This window comes from Zophobas morio, unplaced genomic scaffold, assembly GCF_036711695.1.
Source record: "Zophobas morio isolate AGI-343-1 ecotype UQ-CSIRO unplaced genomic scaffold, CSIRO_AGI_Zmor_V1 ptg000030l, whole genome shotgun sequence".
Classification (NCBI taxonomy): Eukaryota; Metazoa; Arthropoda; class Insecta; order Coleoptera; family Tenebrionidae; genus Zophobas; species Zophobas morio.
In genome coordinates this window covers 151,079-170,912 of record NW_026972135.1, presented here as the reverse complement: position 1 = coordinate 170,912, position 19,834 = coordinate 151,079, and the positions used below count along the sequence as shown (strand labels likewise).

Genomic DNA, 19,834 nt, shown 5'->3' with positions numbered 1-19,834 from the left:
CCATACTACTATATGGATTGATTGTCCTAAACAGGGACAATTTGATTTTTAGATCCAAAATTATTTGGAATTGAATTAATTAAGTTATCATTATATTTTGAACTGTTTTAGCTTCTAAGGATTTTGCTCTGTATTAAAAAAAAAATAAGATTTTAAAGACTGTCATGTTTTTATTAAAGATTTACCATGCTTACGCCAACCTTCGCAAGAGAACTTTTAATGTTTTTCCAAAAATTGTCTAAATATACAAAAATTAGGTTAAGTGTACCTACTTCTGTATAGGTACACTCACAACACTTTTATATCATGTGAAGCGTGAGCGATACTCGATCTAATCTTCTCTAAAAATAATTAATCTTTTAACTTGATCAAGAAGTAGGTTTTGAAGAGGATTTTGACCAACAAGTGCCTTTATCTTTGAAACAATTTATTTATTTACCATTTAGGGTTAGTACGGTTTGTATTTTTAACAATGTTATCTTTTATTACTAAGCATATATACTGCGTTTCACTTTAAATAGTAACACACATTTTTTTCTGTTTCTTGATCGTAAACTGAAGTTTTGTACTCATTTCTCAATTGTGAACAACTTTCCTTAATACAAGTTCTTTGTATTTTCAACACACCAAGATTTAGAAATTTTGGACAATCAAAGAGACTCGTGTTGGAGTCGAAACTATGTATATGTTACAGCTAATATCCGAAATCCGTTATTATGCATAATAACTAGACATTTTAGGAATTATGCGTAATAACTAAACTTGTCAGTTATTATGCGTAATAACTGAAATTTTCAGTTATTATGCATAATAACGGAAACGTTTGGGTAATATTGATAATAACTAACAGAGGAACAGGAATTATGCACAATATTTTCAAAAAAGCTACCCACTCTGCCTCCCTTTCCCCTACATATCACATGTACAGTTGATTTAAAAAAAACGGGACAAATTACAGTAACAGAAACTTCATATTCCCATTGCTTTTCATTGATCTATGAGAACCTGAATTGCTCATCTTGTCCCGTTTTTTGTGAAATCAGCTATTATGCATAATTTCTGTTCCTCTGTTAGTTATTATCAATATTACCTAAACGTTTCCGTTATTATGCATAATAACTGAAAATTTCAGTTATTACGCATAATAACTGAAAATTTCAGTTATTACGCATAATAACTGACAAGTTTAGTTATTACGCATAATTCCTAAAATGTCTAGTTATTATGCATAATAACGGATTTCGGATATTAGCTGTAACATATACATAATTTTGAAAGTAGGTCTAGGAAGCACCTGAAGGTCGTAAAATTTTTAAAGCAACTTATCAACAGTAACAAAATTAGGGTGCTGTTGCTATGTGAAGTGTGACACCCTGTATTGGAACACTGGTGTCGGAATATTACGAGGACAAAAACATGTTTTTCAAAAGCAGGCACAAACAATAAATTAGTAAACACTTTTGTGATAAGGGTTAGAAAACAACAAGTTATCAAAAATATTACAATGCCTACTAAGGACAATGATTTTATCATTGCACACGGTGCGACAAAAACTAGGTACTTATAGATCCAAAAAAATTGCAGTTTTAATCATTTAATGCCGATTTTTAACTAGAATATGATCTTTTACATATTTAGATCGAAAATTTCAGTTTTTGGATACTTGCTTTGAATTTTTAGTGTTTTTTTCTTGTTGTTAGACTCATTGCGTAAACTTAAATTAACTATAAACTGATTAGTGCTTACTAGGTGCGCACCACTATACTCTGATGTAAGCAGGTACTTTGTTCTATTGTCCACTTAAAATTATTATTAGTTGTAGAAAAAATACATTTCGCAACAGAGAACCTATAAAATATAATGTACCTAACATTTCGACAAAGACATGTCTGCTACGAAACTTCAAAAACGGTTTAATTTGGTCAAAGTTATTTTTTTAACACAATGAAGAATGAAAAAGACAGCTAAATACAGGACGAGATTTATCGATAGCACGGTTTTTTAAATTTTATTTTTATGTAATACCGAGTGGCACGTTTGTTACGCGTGCTCGTGTCAAAATTGACAATCGTGAACTGACATACTAGCACGGATACGAATAATTCACAACTGCCAATATAAAAATTATATTCATCTTATTCGTTTCAGCACTTCATTTCTCAAGACTAACAAGTCTATGTAAAACATAAAAAAAGTTATTTGTTTTGGTACAGAACGTTCCAAAAAAACGAGACTAGGTGAAAGAGAACAAACATTTTTCTGAGCATTCATGTGAAGAGTATAATTTTTTCAACAAAAACTTCGAGATATGTCGAGCACGCATTCTTTTGAACATCGCAGAATTAGTGCTTAGAGTTTCGTCCAAAATTATCCACTATAAGACAGATTGTTCTTATCTGGTACGCCAAGTAAATATATTTCTTGGTTGCTATCCGATCAAACCGTAGCGCTGACAGTTTCACGGTGATTTTCCAAATTTTAATCTTAAGTTGAAATCACCTATAGCTATTGTATGTAGATCCTATAACAAAATATGTTATGATCTGGATGATATATCTTTAGATGTGCATCAGAATATGTATTAAATCGTTCACACCATGTTCGATTGTTATTTATTTTATCTCTAAGGGTGTTCTTAGCATTTTTCTTATTTCTAATAGGTTGTTTATAAAATCAATTTAATAGTTGTGTAATATTAATATGTAAGTTTGTATTTATATTAAATAAATTATATAGTTTTTCGTCTAAGTCCTCGGCTTGTCAGAAATTTAGTTGTTCATTCTTTAAACAATTTTGAAAAAAAAAAACTCTTAAAATGCATTTTTCGCAACATTTACTTCAATTTAATCAATTATTCTGATACTATTAACTAACGTCAGATCATGTCAGACTTAAAGTCAAAGTAGTAGTGAGCTATTTTTGAGCGCATTTTGTGTGTACAATTAGAATTATCAGTTTTAAAGGAAAATTGAAAAGATGAGTCAGATCCAACTACCTAATTTTAAGATGATTAGAATACAATAGTTACTAATAATACAACGAAAGAATTCGCTTCAAAACACTGTCAACATCTTAAATAAATGGCTCAGTTTTGAAACGAGCTTTTCAAATATAAATCCAGTGGGTGTGCAGCTGCAGATATAGGAAAAGTTAGATCCAGATTGCAGTGTTTTTCAAGGAATTCTTGAAGAGGGCCTTTCTCCAATTTTTTTAAAGGTATATTGGACTGGATCATCATTTTACATAAATCGAAATTAAACTGAAACTGCTCATCTTTTGTGGAAGTAGATGCAACAGATTCATGTATGGTCTGCTGTTTAATTTTAGAAACTTCAAACATTTTCTTCCTTTCTACATGAGTCGTTCTGACATGTTGCGTCACGTTATATTTTTTATCACTTTGAATCTAAAACAACGTACATATACAGGATTAACAAAGGAAAATAGATAAAAAAAATTAGTTGGCTTACGGTTTTCACACAAGCTCTGCAGAATATTTTGTTGTGTTCTAATTTTAATTCTGGAAAATCCCTTATCCACGCATCCGGCGTCGATTTTACTTTCGGCATTCTTTTAAAATATTAGCAATATTACCAAAAAGAACTCAACATGTAACGAGGGAGAACCACGTATGACACTGTACTACGACAGATGCGATAGACTGATGGTTGTGAAATAAACGGTTCATTTACTTAAAAGTTTCCATTAGAAAGTTTTAAGGTAGGTAGTTGGGTACAATAATCCTTTTTTCTAGAAAATCTTCAACGGTCTTGCCGCAAAATGCCGAAAAAGAACATCTGGTTAAAAGCTTTAATTCATTATCAACGGAAGTAAGGATTTAAAGTCATAAAATCTATGGAGTATTTTTCCAATCCTATAATAAAATTTTATTACCCAAACGACCGGAACCTATTCACAGAAAGGGTCTTGAATAAGTGTACTTCAATGGTCAAGTCCAGGTAAAATGCATACGATACGATACGGCTAACTAACAAGTATTTGTCATCCCGACAAGGCCGGCATTTGAACAAAATATGCATTAAAACTCATATTCGTCGAAAAAAGCATTAAATAAGCATATAAGTTTTAATATGCATAAAATGGAAAAAAAAGCAAATAAGCATAAAAAAATGTGTCAAATGACTCCAAATTGTATCATAGTTACAGATATAAAACATTTTTGAAGTGCTTACATTTTTCACAAAAAGCATTAAACCTAGAAATCCGCTCCCTAGTTATGAATATACCTCTGTGACTACTAGCACAGTATCTACTGTGACAGTATAGATATCAATTGATATCTATACTGTGGTGCTCCAGTCATGGCAGGCAACCAATTATACCTAATACAAATTCGACTTTTTTAATTTGAACTTTTAATTTTTTTTTTATTTCTTGTTTTCAAGGTTAAATTTTTGAGTTTTGCAATTTTTCGATTTGCAATTTTTCAACTTTTCATTTTTTTGTTTCTTCAGTTTTTCATTTCTTCAAATTTTAGGAAATTAAATTAAGTTAATAATCTAATCCTTATTTTAACTTCTTATCCTGTAATTCTTCTTTATGCGATGTTTAGACAAGTCCTGATGAAGCCGCAAATAAATTAGTGGCGAAACGTGGACTTGAATAAAAAACGAAGAATTTTTGTCGATCCGACCCGCTAAAAACTGAGATTAAGTGACACATATGGATAATAACAACGAAATTAATTTAGAAATGTTAAAAAAGCGTTTTTTATTAAATTTTTTGCTGTTATCGAGTATAAACATTTAACAGTTTTAATTAAACCAGTCAAACTAATTTTTTTCCGTAATTTAACAAGATGTATTTGTCGTTTAATAGAGTCAAGGTTTCCTTGAAAATCTCAAAAATTTTAAGTCCCTTTTAAAATTTTTAAAATTTGCGGCAGCGCCATCTTTGGGATCATAACCTCAAAATTTTGAATATAAATTAAAACAAATAACTTTGTTATGTTTTATGGTGCGATTTTATAATCATAATTTATGCTACAGTTGTCAGCATAGAATTGGTAATAATATTCATTAAACAAATTTATAAAAATAACGATTATAAAATCGTAGAAATTTTACGTTTCTTATGTTACCCTTTTTATGTTGGCCACACTTAACTGTCAGCTGATTCTAACGTCACAGCTGGTGCTTGACTATTTATTTACAAATATTTAAAAAAAGATGTCTGATTCAGACGACAACGCAAATAATCTCCCAGATGGGCAAATGGAGAACGGACACGTGCCCATGGAGGCTCAACCAAGCCCATCGAACGAAAGATATTCAGGTTTGAAGTCCATTCATTGTTATTTCAAGTTTTAGTACGCTAAAAATCTGTTACAGGTCAGGCTTCTGATCAGTTCGACATAGATTTACCGACATCGCATAGGGTAAATCATTTTACGAACATAACCAACCGTACTTACATTCTCTGTTGTAGTATTTAGGAAAACTGGACAATGTAACAGGCTATGCGTTCTATGATGATGGAGAAGTAACCACATTGGCGGCAATTCAGACCAACACGCTTGTTTTCCCAGGTTTTACTCTACCTTTGGTTTTGAATAACGATTTGGAGATCAATATGTTACAAAGACACACACTGAAAAAGAACGCTTTTGTTTTGCTCACTCCCAAGTAAGTGCACTTTAAACACGTAATGTGGTTAAACATTTTTTTAAATCATTTGTAGCAAGACATTCAAGGGCGTGTTTCCGTATGGAGTCATCATGGAAATTTTCGAGACGCATCTCCGCAACGACGTTCTCTACTTAAAGGCCCGAAGTAGGCAAAGGTGCAGGTTGGTCCCAGGCAAAGAAATAAAAACCTTGATTGGCGAACTCTACCAAGTCACTGTAGAAGTCCTCTTAGAACCAACCATCACCTCACCCATCAACTGCACACAATTAAGCTCTCTAAAAGCGCGCCGAAGTTTCCAATCCTCAGAATATCGCGAATTTTACAAGTATCGCAAATACAGACAATACCATCTCTCTCAGTTCCCTTTGCCCGGTTGGGTGTACGACAAGCACGAGATCTGTTTCCTGATGGATCAACTGATCCAAGGATTATCCAACTACTACTTGATAGAATTCATACCCGACGATCCTGTACAGTTGTCCTACTGGTTCGTGCAAAACTTTCAACTGAGACACGAGGAAAGACTGAGAATTATGGTGACGCGGACGGCCATCGAGAGGCTGCGTCTCGAACTCAAATTTTTGAATATGAAAAGACTGATTTGTTGTGCGAATTGCGACGCCGAAATTGCCCAACAGAACAACGTTTTTCCGATGTCGAAGGACGGGGTCCAGAGCAACTACTGCAATCCAGGTGGATACGTGTATGAGACGGTCACGGTGTCAAAGGCGACGAATTTTAATTTGATTGGGTCCCCGTCGGCGCAGTTTTCCTGGTTTCCGGGGTAAGTTTTTACTCTGAGTAATTTTTCAAAAGTTTTCGTTTTGGGTTAGGAAGTTTTTAATTTTGACTAAAGTTGATGTTTGTTTATTCAGGTACTCTTGGACTATAATGCAATGCAGAATGTGCAGTGCTCATCTTGGATGGAAGTTTTCTTCAGTTAACTTGAAACCGGACACATTTTATGGCCTCGCCAAGAGTGGCTTTGACGTGAAAATCATCTATGAAGAGAACGAAGCTTTGTAATCAATTAAGGCCAAAAGTAAGATTAAACTTATTCTGTATGGTTTTTTGTTCACTTGGCTGGATTAGGCTGTGAAAGTAGGTGTAGCCTACTTAAGTAAGGTCTGGGACGTGTGGCGCCCTTTCTGTAATTTATTCAGCGCAAACAAGCAATAAATGGAATTTATTCATTGTAAAAGTTGTATCGTTGAACCCGGCATTGAATTTAAACCTCGTTTCACGTATTTAACAATTTCGTAAGGAATTTCAGTATTGTATTACAGTGTTACAAAAATTGTACACACTTGTGTTTCAGTGCATAAGTGGAAGTTAAGGGGGGCGTCTGCGCGCCGGTTTTAGCACTTTAGGAAAGTCCATTGTAAAAGTCCGAGAGGCGCTGCCCCTGGTGGTGAGTTATTGAAAATATTGGTAACGGTGGAACTGTTGTACAGATTTTTTTACGTACCTCTTCTACGGAAATCAATTTTAGTACATTTTGCGCACTGCTCAAACCAACACAATTTTCTCAATTTTTCGCATGTCTGTTAATTATTACTTTTTATATAAAATTTTCAGATTTTCGTTTCGTGGTTTGTTGTTGAGCTGGGTTTATTTGTTAATTGTTGTAGATGGGTGAGAAGGAAGCATTTTTTTTCTTTCAATCCCCTAATATGATATTACAGTGTGTATAGTAGAAAATAATATTAGTGTATGCTATTTAAAAAACCATACCATAATTGAATGCGAACTAGTATTTTTTAAGTTCTTGTAATTAAGATCTAATTCGCTCTATTTCGAATTTTGAAATCATCTGTGAAACTGTATAAAATGTCAGTTATTTGTAAATCCGGGTAAAAATATTAAAATAATTGCTATAAAATTTCTTTTTCAATATACTGTATGCTTGAAGTCTCTTTGATTTAATTTGTGTTAATTTAAAATGATCAGAAATCGAGAAATCGCGGAGAAATACTACAGCAGATAGACCTAAATATCTAACTCATTTTTATATAGACTAATCACAATTTTTTTAACCAAAAATTGTCAGATATTAAAATAGGACAAAACCAGATCAGACGCAAGCCGTGATGAAGCACAAGGGAGTAGATATAAGATGACCTAGAAACTATTTAGATTTTATTTATAAAAAATAATAAAGCGATTATATACATGTTTTACGATAACTGACAATACCATAAATAATGTAGCTGTGAAGAATAAAAAAATCTCAAACAAAAAATAGAATTAAATATAAACAAAAATAAATAAAGCGTCTTGACCATAAAATTCTGAGGTCCAAGGAATGACAATTTATTCGTATATTTACAAAACTTCTGAAACAGTGACACATCCTTTCCAGAACCTCCTATACAAACCGAAAAAAATTATCACCTTAATAAATTACAAATTGATCGAGTAAACAATATTTACATGAAAATCCTTTCAGTCTTGAAAAATCTGCCGAAGAAAAAGACAACTATGTATACTATTTACAAAAGAAAAAAATTTTGAGCGTGTCCTCGGTTGGCCCGTCTTACGGCGGCGTGTGACCTCTATTATTCCTATTGTTCCTGTTTCTAAAGTTTCTATTGCCATTATTCCTGTTGAAGTTGTTCCTCCCTCTCCTCCTATCCCGATTGAAGTTCCTGTTGTCCCTGTGCCCGAAATTATCCTGCCCCGGATAATAGTCATCGAACCCACCCCCGAAATTGTTGTTATCAGGAAAATTCCCGAACTGTGGTCCGTTGTTCATGTTGTTCATCATCCCGCCCCCGTTCCTCGGGTCGAAATTCATCGGGAAATCCCCCGGAATGTTGGGGATCCCCGGCGCCGCCCCCAACAGCCCCGGCTGCACCATCTGGTTCATCATCCCCGGATTCTGCCGTATAACCATCGGCCCCGGAGGGTTGTTAGCCATAATCGGCTGGTTCAGCTTGTTCACGTTCGCCAGAATGTTCAAAGCGGCCCCCATGTTCGGATTCGCGGTCATGTTCTGCGGAATCAGATTCAGAGTCGACAACATGCTGTTCAGCACAGGGTCGTTGAAGCCGTTCTGTTCGCTCTTTGTCGCCAGCTCCTGGTTGAGCAGCAGCTTCTGATTGCTAGTGAGGCTCTGGAAGAAGGCGGAACTCTGGAGGATGTTCAGCTGCTGGTTATAGCTCAGGTTGTTGGTGTCCGGCTGCTTGCTGTCTTCGATTTTCTTGAGCCGGGGATCGATGCGTGTGGAAGCTTTCGGGGAGGCTTTGGGGCTCGCGGGGCTGTCTTTCTCTTCGGTGCTCAAACGGAAAATCTTCCTCAGCCGCGGATCGCCCGTTTTCTCCGCGTCTTGGACGTTGAGTTTGAGGCCGGTGTAGTCGGGCCGAGGGATGTCGACGATTTCCACTTTCCACGTCTAAAAAGTCAAAACGTGTTCATAATTCGTTCGCTATCCACACTCCACTTACCATCGGAGGATGCGAGTTGACGCTCGCGTCGATTTCCTTCGCCGGCGTATAATTCAACATCCCCTTAAACGGTAAATGTAAATTCCTCAAATCCACATCGGGTCTTCCCCGGATGTCGGTGTCCACCACCTCGTCGGGGCTCCGAGGCTCCGTTTCCGTACACGTAATACTGCCTTGTTCATAAATACTAATCTTTTGCTCAGTCGATGGTTGCTGCTGCGACGCCTGCTGCGACCTCAGTTGTCTCGGATCTCGAATCGCTGGCTTCGGCGCTTCTTTCTGTTGACTCATCGAAGTCAACAACTTCGTAACTTCTGCCGAAATATCAATTTTCGACAGATCTCCCAGTTTCTCTACGACCTCTTGAGGCTTGATCTGTGTCGGACTCATGATCGTGCACTCGCTCCCTTCCTTCTTCTCTTCTTCGTTGTCAACTTTGATCGTCAGACGATTCTCGTCTTCGTCGTCATCATCCGAGTACCTTTGAAAAAAATTAGTCGAAGATTATTTCGACAGAACTTCTCTCGGCCATAAAGTACAGTAAATACATCAAATCCACTTGTTCCGAAAAATGGTAAGATTTGATTTTGCGAATTTTATTTTTTATGATAACCCTAAGTAAAATAAGGTATTACGGGTTTGTTTCACGTTAGTTTTTCCATTAGAAAATTTTGTGATGTAAATTTATTTCTCGAGTTTTCAGTTTTTAGATTCTCTAATTTTTTATTTCTTCGATTTTACGATATGAAACTCCTCTAGTTTCCATTTTTAAATTTTTCACCTTTTCGATTCTGTAACTTTTGGATGTTTCAAATTTTAGATTATTCAATTTTTCGTATCGGTCTTTTTTTATTATAAAAAAAAACCGGTTTTTCAATGGTCTAATTTTATTATTATTATTCTTTTTTTCAATGTAAAATTTTTCAATATTTGGATTTCTGAATATATCGATTTTTCAACTTTTAGATTCTTCGATTTTTCAACTTTTAGATTCTTCGATTTTTCAACTTTTAGATTCCTCAATTTTTGATTTGCAAGTTTTCTAGTTTTCACTTTAAATATGTATCTAATAGTTGTTATGATTGTTAAAATTGTTCACTTTTTTATTTTACGATTTTTCAATTTTTAGATTTTCCAATTGTTTGATTCAATTCATTCATTTTTTTCCCCCAAAAAATGAAAAATTGCAAATCGAAAATTTGAAAAATTAAAGAAAATGAAAAAACGAAAAATTGTAATATCAAAAAATTTCTCTAAAAATTTCATTTTTTATGATAACCCTGATAAGTAAAATAAAGATATTACGCGTCATATTTTAGAGAGGAATTATTCGGCAAAATTTTGAGATGACGTCATAAAGTTCTTGAGAGGGGATAAACGACTAAATTTAGATTAACGATTTATGATGCTTACAAGATAACCTTAAAACGTTTGCAGGATTTCAGAGTATGTATTCGGTTTTCAAAGTTAAGTTGCTGTTATACAATTTTGATTTTTTTTTCCAAAAATCTGAATGTCTAGGATGGATTTATACATCGCAAGTGCAGGAGTATTTTATTTTATAACAAACAAAATCAAATTTACTATTGTCAATTTTGGAGATTTTATCATCTACATGATAGTCGTAATATACACACAAAATATGATAACAATCGATCTAGCAGTTTTGAAAATTATTATCTGACTAATAAAAATACGGACAAACGACAGACAGACGGAAACCAGAGACCATTTTTTTCGTACTCTAGAGGTCGGACACGTCGAGAAAATATGAAAGCAGCTTTAGCTTAAGCTCGGATAGTAAAAATTTAAATGTATCAGTTGTTTAAATTTCGTGTTAAAGCCTTACCAGTTGATGTTCTCATCCACCTCCACACTCTCCTGTGCCTGTTCGGGCAAATTCGTCTTCTGCTGCGACTGTATCCGCATATAGAGCTCCCTCTGCGTCTTAGGCAAATCGGCCGGCAGCCCTTCCCCGCTCTCCCCAGTGTCAATCTGCAATCTGTTTTCGTCCTCGTCGAAGACGGGCGGAATCTGCCGAATATCCACGTCCTTACTAGCCAGAATCTGTTGCCGAATATCCACGTCCTTCGTATCGAATTGCAACATGTTCGGATTACGGATATCTATGTCTTGGGTGAAATTGTTCGTGTCAGCGTCAACGTTGGGCTCTTCGCCCGCCGCGCCCATCATGGGCGTCTGGGGGGCGATCTGAGTCAGAGGAGGCAGCGTCCGCATGTCGATGTCGCCGTTGCTGTTGATCCTCATGTCTTGGTCCTGAGGGGTGTAGAAAGGCTTGATGGGGAAATTCGACGGAGGCGGCTGGGACGTGTCCATGGGTTCGGGGTCCTGCCACCGCGACGGACGGTTGCGGGAGGGCTTGTCGGATTTCGGCTTAGCGAAGGCTGGAAAAAGTCACAGGCTTTTTATTGGTGTTTTGACCAAAGATTTTTTCGCTTACCGTCAACGTTCGCCTCCAAAGGTGCAGGAACGTTGATGTCGAACACGTTCGCTACGCCTTTGTCGTCCTTTTCGCATCCGTACTGACCCATCAGGCTCTGTTGCGCTATGTTGATTTTGTTGAGCGCTTCTTCGCGGCTCATCCTGGGGAATCCTCCTAGGATTTCGCGAGGCGCAGTTTCGATGTGCTTGAAGAGGATCTGCTTGCGGTGTTCGTCCAAAGGTCCTCCATGCGCAAATTTGCAGTTTTCGGCTTGGAGGCACACCAGGCCCGTGTGGTAAAATTTACAAGGGAATTCAGAGTGCATGTACGAGCACTTTTCGCCTTTGGCGCAACAATCTTTCAGGTAAAATTTACACAGCTCTAGTTTCATGGGGGGCATGGCTTCGTGCGAGTACGGGCAGTCGTTCTGGAAAACGTTTTTTAAGCGATTTTTTTTCTAAAATTATATTAAATAAAAATATGTATTTTGTAATATATGAAAAAAGTTAGACGTAACTTTACCGTTTTTCAAATTCCGGTTATTCTAGTTACAAAAAATATTAACAACGCACGACATGACTATTTATACCACATGTTTCTTTTACTTATTTGACACAACCCCTGTAATTATTTTCTTTTTAAAGATAAACATATAAACGTTCTTTGAGCAAATTTGTTTCATTTTAAAAGATCACTTATGTGAATAAATGACATGAGTGTCAATTTTTGAAGCTACTAGACTGTCATCAATAAATATGAATGGCTGTCATATATCAGTATTTGCCATACGCGAGTTTCATAAAAAATTCTGAACACTGACAACGCAGTTAACATTAACGTACCTTCTGGCATTTGCCTTGTAAGAAGAACACGCAAACACCCTGTTGATCCTTGAACTGCGGTTGATCAGGCCGCCTCTCCCGACTTCTTTTTCGATTCCGTTCTCGACTTCTTTTACCCTTCTTATAATCTCTCTTCCTTCGATCATCCCCTTTGCTCCTGTCGGAAGAATATTCCGAATCGTACGAATCATCGGATCGTGTAGGAGACACCGACTTGTCCTTCTTGTTATCGTCGGACTTTGGGCTCCCGCCTCTAACATTCAAAAATTCGTTCTCATCCACATCTTCCGACTTGGGTGAATCCAATTTCCGCTGTTTGCTACCCTTCTGTCTGTCTTTATCGCGACTTTTCCTCTTTCTACCTCTCTTCTCTTCATCCTTCTCCTCATCGCTCGCGTGCTTATCTTTTTTAAGGACGCTAGCGATGGCCTTTTCGATGTTAATGGCGAAATCATCGACTGCTGGAAACAAATACCCTAGAGAGAACTTTTGAAAAACAAAAACAATGCTCTACAGTCGACTATTTCCCGAACTCTTCTACCACATTATTGTTTATTATTAGCAACTGTATTTACTACCTGGTGCGTCCATATTCTGCTCTTTCCTGAACTTCTCATACTTCTCCCACTTCTCCCTCTGCATCCTCTCCCTCTTCCTCAAATGCAGGATACTCTTCTCCGCTTCAGTCATGTGTTTTTTCTTGTCTTCGTGCCTTCTCCTTTCCGATCTTTCGTGCCTATTCCTCTCGATTCCGCGTTCGATTTTCTCCTTTGGAGGTTGCGTCTGCTCGATTTCTTTGGGTTTTTCGGCTTCCGGAGGCGGGACTTCATCTTCGCCGTCGTCTTCGATTTCTCCGTCTTCCAAGTCGTTTTCTGGAGCGAGTTCTGCAGCTGCCGGCTCTTCAGAGGCTGCGGGGGTGGAGCTGGAGACATATTTGAATTAGGCGCGTTTGTTTGTTTTCGCGGGATAGGCGCGGGCACGGTGTGGAACAGTGGCTCTCAAACTTTGTTTCGCAACGACCAATGTTCAAATTGTAAAAATCTATTTATCTAATTTTCGTATGTACTTTGAAATAATCACAATCTTAAGGTGGAACATTTTTTAATTACAAGAAATTGATTTGTTTCAAAGTTTTTGAACTTCCTCACCTAAAGTGGCTGTCAAGAATTTTTTTCGTTCCTCTCGAGTTCAAAATTATCTTAAGTAATAAGTGAGACATTAACATATTCATACTATAGTGAAAAAATTTTAAAATTGAAAAGTTGTGTCTACACTCGTTTCGCAAATGTCCGAGAATATTTTTTCATTATCAAACATGAATTCTGATAAGATAAACCAAAAATGGGTGATAAGAAGTGGCTGAATTTTAAATTTCCATTTTTGTAATATACCTATAACTATATTTATCTTCGCTATTTTTTTAGGTAGTGACGTATGCATTTTTTTGTCATATTCTTCTATATTGAGTACGAAATGACACTTACATTATCATTTTATAATTTGGTGACTGACTAAAAAAACATATATATTAAAAAACTAAATTTGACCGGTTGTTCAAAATGAGCATAAATATGGTTTTGACTAAATTTTTCTTTTGTTCGTTGTGAGATTAACATTCGGGATTAATGCTAGTAGCAATCTATAAATGGGCAAGGCGAGACGCACATTTCATTCCTCTTTTTGACAATAAGTATTTTTTCTCTTAGTTATCAACTGTCATGCTTTTATTAATTAAAGAAAAATAATTATAATCATGTAAGTAAGACTACATTCGAATATTTTAATGGAATTCCGTTAAGAGGAGTCGCTACGTTTGGCTCTTATGATGTTATCAATGCATTTTCAGAATGTAATATCTCCATTATTAACATACTTACTGTTATGAAATTTTAAATGTAACCTGTCCAAAACTTTCACTATATAATGCGAAGGCAGTTTTTTTAAACAGTTTATTATCACATATTTTTTAAATTTTGTTGCAATTTTTGCATCACGTATTTTAAAAAATAAATATTTCACTTATTTATGGAAATTTTTGGACGCGGTTTCTACCACTGCTTATGGCTTACAAAACTTTAAAATCGCATCAAATATATTTTCCACTTTATTTATTGGAATTGAGTACAGTAAAAAGAGGCCTCTCGCAGCTTCTACGACGCAAGCTTTTTTTAATCTATCTCGTTTCTGTAAGCTGGAAACAGTGTTGAAAATCGCGTTCCGAAATTTCCCTAAATAATGAAGATACAAAAAAAAAGGTGATCACAAACAAAGCTGCCCTTGCGTTACATAAAGAAAGTTGTGGATAGGTCATATTTAAAATTTCACTACCGTAAGCCTATTAATATAAATTATATTTTGAAAATGTACCGAAAATTCCATGCAGAAAACGTAGCGACTGGCCTTAAGTGACCCACATTATAAAGTAGAACATCCTGTATATGTTACAAACTTGCTTTTTGCCATATGCGGGCACCCAAAGCAATTACAATAAATAATTCATGAATAATAAACAACTCACAACTAATGCATATGGAAATTACAACTGTTTTTTGTTTAACTTTTCAGACTACCGAATCACCGTTATACGAGTATTTTATTTTATTTTCTACTGTAACTATGATTAGAAAAACTGCGCCCGTAGATTTAGGTGCAACGCTTAATTTCACACAAAATGTAGTAGAAATAGAATTTTGATTAATGATAATATGTTGAACTACACGCATTAAAAAACGACTCCACTAAATTGAAAAGCTTATGTAAATTCATAACTTTTCAATTTAAACAGATCAATTTACAAAGTGATGTTCTATTAAGCAACTTTAAAAACCAGCCACTTTAAATTGAGAAATCATTTATGCCTGTAAATATATTTAATGTTTCAAACCGATAAAAACATTCGCTTTGTAAAAAAAGTTCAATCTTCATTGAAATATACTAGTCTTTCTCAAAATGACATTGAGAATAACAAAAATGCAATTTTCAGAGCATGCTCAATTTGAAGGTCACCCGTAAAAATATTTTGGGACACAATGTACACTGTACATCTGGAAAAATCATAACCCAAATAAGAAGAGCTTAAGAGCAAGGGTGCTGGACTGAGTTTTGTAACAAAATGTATCATTATGCGTGGCTGTTGGAAAATTGTCTTTATATTATTCATTTCTTTTATCAAATGTCATTTTCTTTCCTATATGATAGCTTGTCACCAATGTGCCAGTTTATTTTATTATTGTGGAAGTGTTTGTAAATATTAAAAAAAAATAAAAAAAAAAAGAGAGACACTTTCCATCGGTCATCCATAATGCGACACCTGCATAATAATAACCAACACCATCCTACAGCTATTATATGCCAATGAGGTTATCAAAAAGCAAGGAAATACGAACATCCGAAGATTTAGGACGTGGCAGTATCCACCTTAATTATAATTAATTAATTAATTTAAATTTAGCCGCTTAGTAACATACCTCTGGTCTGTTAACTTTTGCAAATTTCTCAAAACAGCGGTCCTTAGCGCTTCGCAATGCCTATATGGGGATGAAAATCAAAAATAATCGAATAATATACATAAACCCACGTACTACGGTTTTCCGGCGAATCAGATCCACGAACAAATTCAAAATTCCCGCCTTGTCAAGGTCACCGTGTCAAATTCAGCGACCTTGCCAAGCCAAAAATAATGAAATGTTCACGTGATCCCAAACGACGGAAACGACCCGTACAAGGTTTCGTTATCAATATGATAATTATATACGGATCGATTTCGGCCATCGATTGACAGTTTGAGAGCCACTGACTCGATTACTCAGCGATGGCCGTGTGCAAATTCTCGTCTTTGGGGGCGACTCGATAAAAGTTTATCGTCGAGAAGGTCGATAATTGTAAAAACGATTTAAAAAAAAAAGGGTAAATAGTGGAAATCCCACACCACGTTAAATGAGAAATTTTCGGGTTATTACAAAGCGACAAAGGCGAAAACCGTCAAGTGTGCGTGTACGAGAATTGGCACACGGCCATCGCGGCGGCCATCTTGTCAATGATAACACAGCAATTTTTATCACTTCTTCGTCCAAGAAATATGCCAAAGGCCGTCGATGGCGCAATTTCCACTGTAAAACAGAAGTTAGATTGATAATCGTGTTACCTTGCAAAAAAATTCCCGACATGTCAAATGACGCGTCGTTTTTTAGGGCGTGACCCCGCGCAAAATCAAGTGGAAATTTTCCGCGCAAAACGACGATCTTTAACATATTTCAGGGCTCGATCTCGAGACGGCGATTTTCCGTGTGTGGTAATTTCTGGGCGGAAAAATAAATGCAAACCTTTCGATATCACATACGAGCGCCATTGAACCTAATTATATGATCACTAGGCAGGATAATTGTGATTTTATGGCATGAAAATAGTCACTCATTCACTGTTTTATCTGTCCTGAAGTGTCGTCGTCGGCGTTTCGGTGGTTAGGACAGACATTTAGGCAAGTTTTTACGCATAGTTTTCATATTTTAACCGACTGTTCGCTTTGGCGTAGAGACCACAAATGATTTTCTACGCAGGAAGGAATTTCGATATCGAACGTGTCATCGAGGGACTCGGACCAATCACGAGCGAGAATTCGCTGTTGCCAAGCGCCCGGTGACCCCGATTTCTCGCTCGGCGCACGCGATTTTGCGCCTAATCGCCACCGCACCTAGGGAACTACCCTTGATTTTTACACTTTTTCGTCGATAATTACCACAGAGATTGATAAATCGACAAAAATTGAACTACTTTTTGATTAACAAAAACCTTGAATTTGCGAAACAAATGAGCGGTTGGTCTGGGGGCGATTTTGCGAGCGTTGTTGTATTTTGGAGCAAATTTACCTCGAATTGTTGATCGAGGGTTAAAATGTGTTGTGGAAGACACATTTTCTGAAAAAGTTAAAACGGTTTCATGAGTTTTTCCGGGTTTCTTTGTTGAATTGACGATTTTTGGAGGCGGAGCGTCATCTAGTGGTGAAAAGTTACGTTCATGTGAACTTCAGGGTAGGAATCTGCCTGGAAGACAGTAAATTACAAAGGTAATTATTTTAATTTATGTTAAACTCCGCTTTTTTGCTTTTTTTTAAGAAAATAAATCCTTCTTTTTATCTGGTAAACAATGTGCCCTACTTTTTTGAAATAAACGAACAGCAGCAGGTGTAAGATTTACTTAGGAGCAATGAAACGTTAAATTATAGTGACGGGTTCCTGTACCTTTTTTTCGACCATTTATCTTTATTCTATTTACATTTTGTTGTTTATAAATAGAGAGAATATGGATGACATATGTCGACGGAGTATTTTTATTTCTTGAACATTTTCTCGACGTTTCATGGCCTTTAGAATACAAGAAAAGTGGTCGTCCATTTCCGTCTGTCTGTCGATCTATCGCCTGAATCAGTTTTTATTAGACACACAATCTCTGAAACTACTGCACCGATTGCTGTCAAATTTTATATGTATATGATGATGTCATGTCCAAAATTTTCAATAACATATTTTTTACTTCCTGTTTTCACCCTAGACATCCAGATTTGTGGGAAAAAAAATCAAATTCGTACAACATTTAAAAAATTAACTTTGAAACTGCAAAACCGAGTGCTCTGCAACTGCAAATGTTTAAAAATTATTGTAATCAGGGTCAATCGTTAATTAAAATGAATTCGTTTATCCCGTCCCAAAAATTGATGACGTTATCTCAAATTTTGCCGAATAAATCCTCTCTGAAATATGCAAAATATTATGACTCTCCATTCGTAGTTTATCAATGCACTCATGGTTTTTAGAATTGCTTATTGTATTGATTAAATCAGGAACGACTGATTCCATTTTTCCGAAAATTTGGGAACACAGCACTATTATTATTAGTATTACACTGCATCTACCCAAATTGTTACATGTGTCCTTGTAAAAATAATAACAAAATAAATAAAATTCGTTTATGATTTTTCGAAAAATCTGGATTTATTTGCCTTCGGCCAATTTTTTTATTTAGTTTTTTCAATTTTTCGTTTTTCCATTTATTAGTTTCTTAATTTTTCGATTTTACAATTTTTTGATATCACAATTTTTCGTGTTTTACTTGTTCTTCGATTTTATCATACTTTGATTTCATAATTTTTTCGTTTTTCATTTTCTTTTTTTTTCAATTTTTTCGATTTTTCAATATTTCAGTTTTACAATTTTCCCACTTTTTGATTTCCATTTTCTCGATTTATATATCACAATTTTTCGTTTTTTCATTGCCTTTGTTTTTTCAGTATTTCTTTCGATTTTTCGTTTATTCAATTTTTCAAGTTTTCATTTAATATATACTTGTTCATTTTTGATTTTTCAATTATACGATTTTGCAAATTGTAAATCTAAAAGCTGAAGATACAAAAGAAAAAGAAAAGTTGAAAAATTCAAGTTAAAAAATACGTAAATAACACCATTGGTTTTTTTTTTCGGGCTTAAATTTACCTAGAAAGTGTTTGTAACAGATTAAAAATTACAGTCGGAAAATATAAATACAACTAGAAATCTTACACATATTCTCATCACAAATTGACAAAACATTTACTTTTTTGTATTTTATCTTCAAACCGTAAAACCCCGTAAATTTAGGATAAGTACTTGTAAAACCTGCAGATTTTCCAATTTCTATAAATGAAATCACTGATAACTAATCAGGCTCATGTACCCGAAAATAATTGAGTCATCGTTGAAAAGGTGACATTATGAAAACGACGCACTGACACGATAAATTTTCTGTTTTAACTAGTTGTACAAACAAAATTTGAATAACCAGAAAATAGATTGTCACACATCAGAATCAACAACACACACGCCAAGAATACTAGGAAAAGTTACTATTGATTTTTAATTAGCAAATGCGTAAAAGCAATTGTTTTTGTTACGATTGTTAAGAATTTTAATTTTTAAAAATCCGATTCAAAACGATGAAAACTTTAATTACCTGCGTATACGAATTCTAAAAATACCCCGCAACATATTATCATCGAATAGGTTTTTTAGATACGATCGTCTATTTTTGCAACATTCCAGCTTTATTTGCGTCTAGAGTTTAGAAACCGAATTTTTAATAGCGTGTAACTGAACTTTGGGTATAACTGTTTTAGTGAAAAAGACAGATGTTGTTTCCACGAACATCAAGGTCATCGTATATCAGCTGATAACATTTGCATAATAATATTGATTTATACAGGAAGACAATTGTTTAAAGTGTAACGCAAATTTATCATTACTAGGAATTAGGTGTTTCACAGAAATGTACGAAAGATTACGGATTACCCAGTTTTGATAGCCGAATTTCATTGTTGGCGCGATAATGCGGCTTAATCTATAACGCGGTGTTGTCATTCGCACGCCCTATATGGCAACAGCGCATGCGTTCAATCAGGGGAATTACCACTTTATCTGCTGCTATTAC

The 19,834-nt window shown here is 35.4% G+C and overlaps 2 protein-coding genes across 5 annotated transcripts; one reads left to right on the top strand and one right to left on the bottom strand.

Annotated features, from left to right (window-relative positions):
* Positions 1–5,126: 5,126 nt before the first annotated feature.
* LOC135137876 (protein cereblon-like) lies at positions 5,127–6,849 on the top strand. Its single transcript, XM_064067638.1, has 5 exons — positions 5,127–5,295; positions 5,352–5,398; positions 5,449–5,645; positions 5,701–6,432; positions 6,524–6,849. Exons 1-5 carry the CDS (start codon positions 5,190–5,192, stop codon positions 6,672–6,674), a joined length of 1,233 nt encoding a protein of 410 aa, XP_063923708.1. The 5' UTR covers positions 5,127–5,189; the 3' UTR covers positions 6,675–6,849.
* A 925-nt stretch (positions 6,850–7,774) lies between these two features.
* On the bottom strand, positions 7,775–16,942 carry LOC135137894 (uncharacterized). 4 transcript variants are annotated; one of them, XM_064067664.1, is made up of 8 exons: positions 16,702–16,942; positions 15,847–15,906; positions 12,958–13,301; positions 12,380–12,840; positions 11,556–11,964; positions 10,944–11,499; positions 9,095–9,575; positions 7,775–9,042 (listed from the first exon to the last, which is right to left on the bottom strand). In XM_064067664.1, the coding sequence occupies exons 1-8, from the start codon at positions 16,725–16,727 to the stop codon at positions 8,185–8,187; spliced, it is 3,195 nt and encodes a 1,064-aa protein (XP_063923734.1). In that variant the 5' UTR covers positions 16,728–16,942; the 3' UTR covers positions 7,775–8,184. The 4 variants fall into 4 exon arrangements, with proteins under 4 accessions (XP_063923734.1, XP_063923735.1, XP_063923736.1 ...); XM_064067665.1 differs by having other exon boundaries at positions 12,380–12,837; XM_064067666.1 differs by lacking the exon at positions 16,702–16,942 and adding an exon at positions 16,134–16,165.
* Between the last annotated feature and the right edge of the window lie 2,892 nt (positions 16,943–19,834).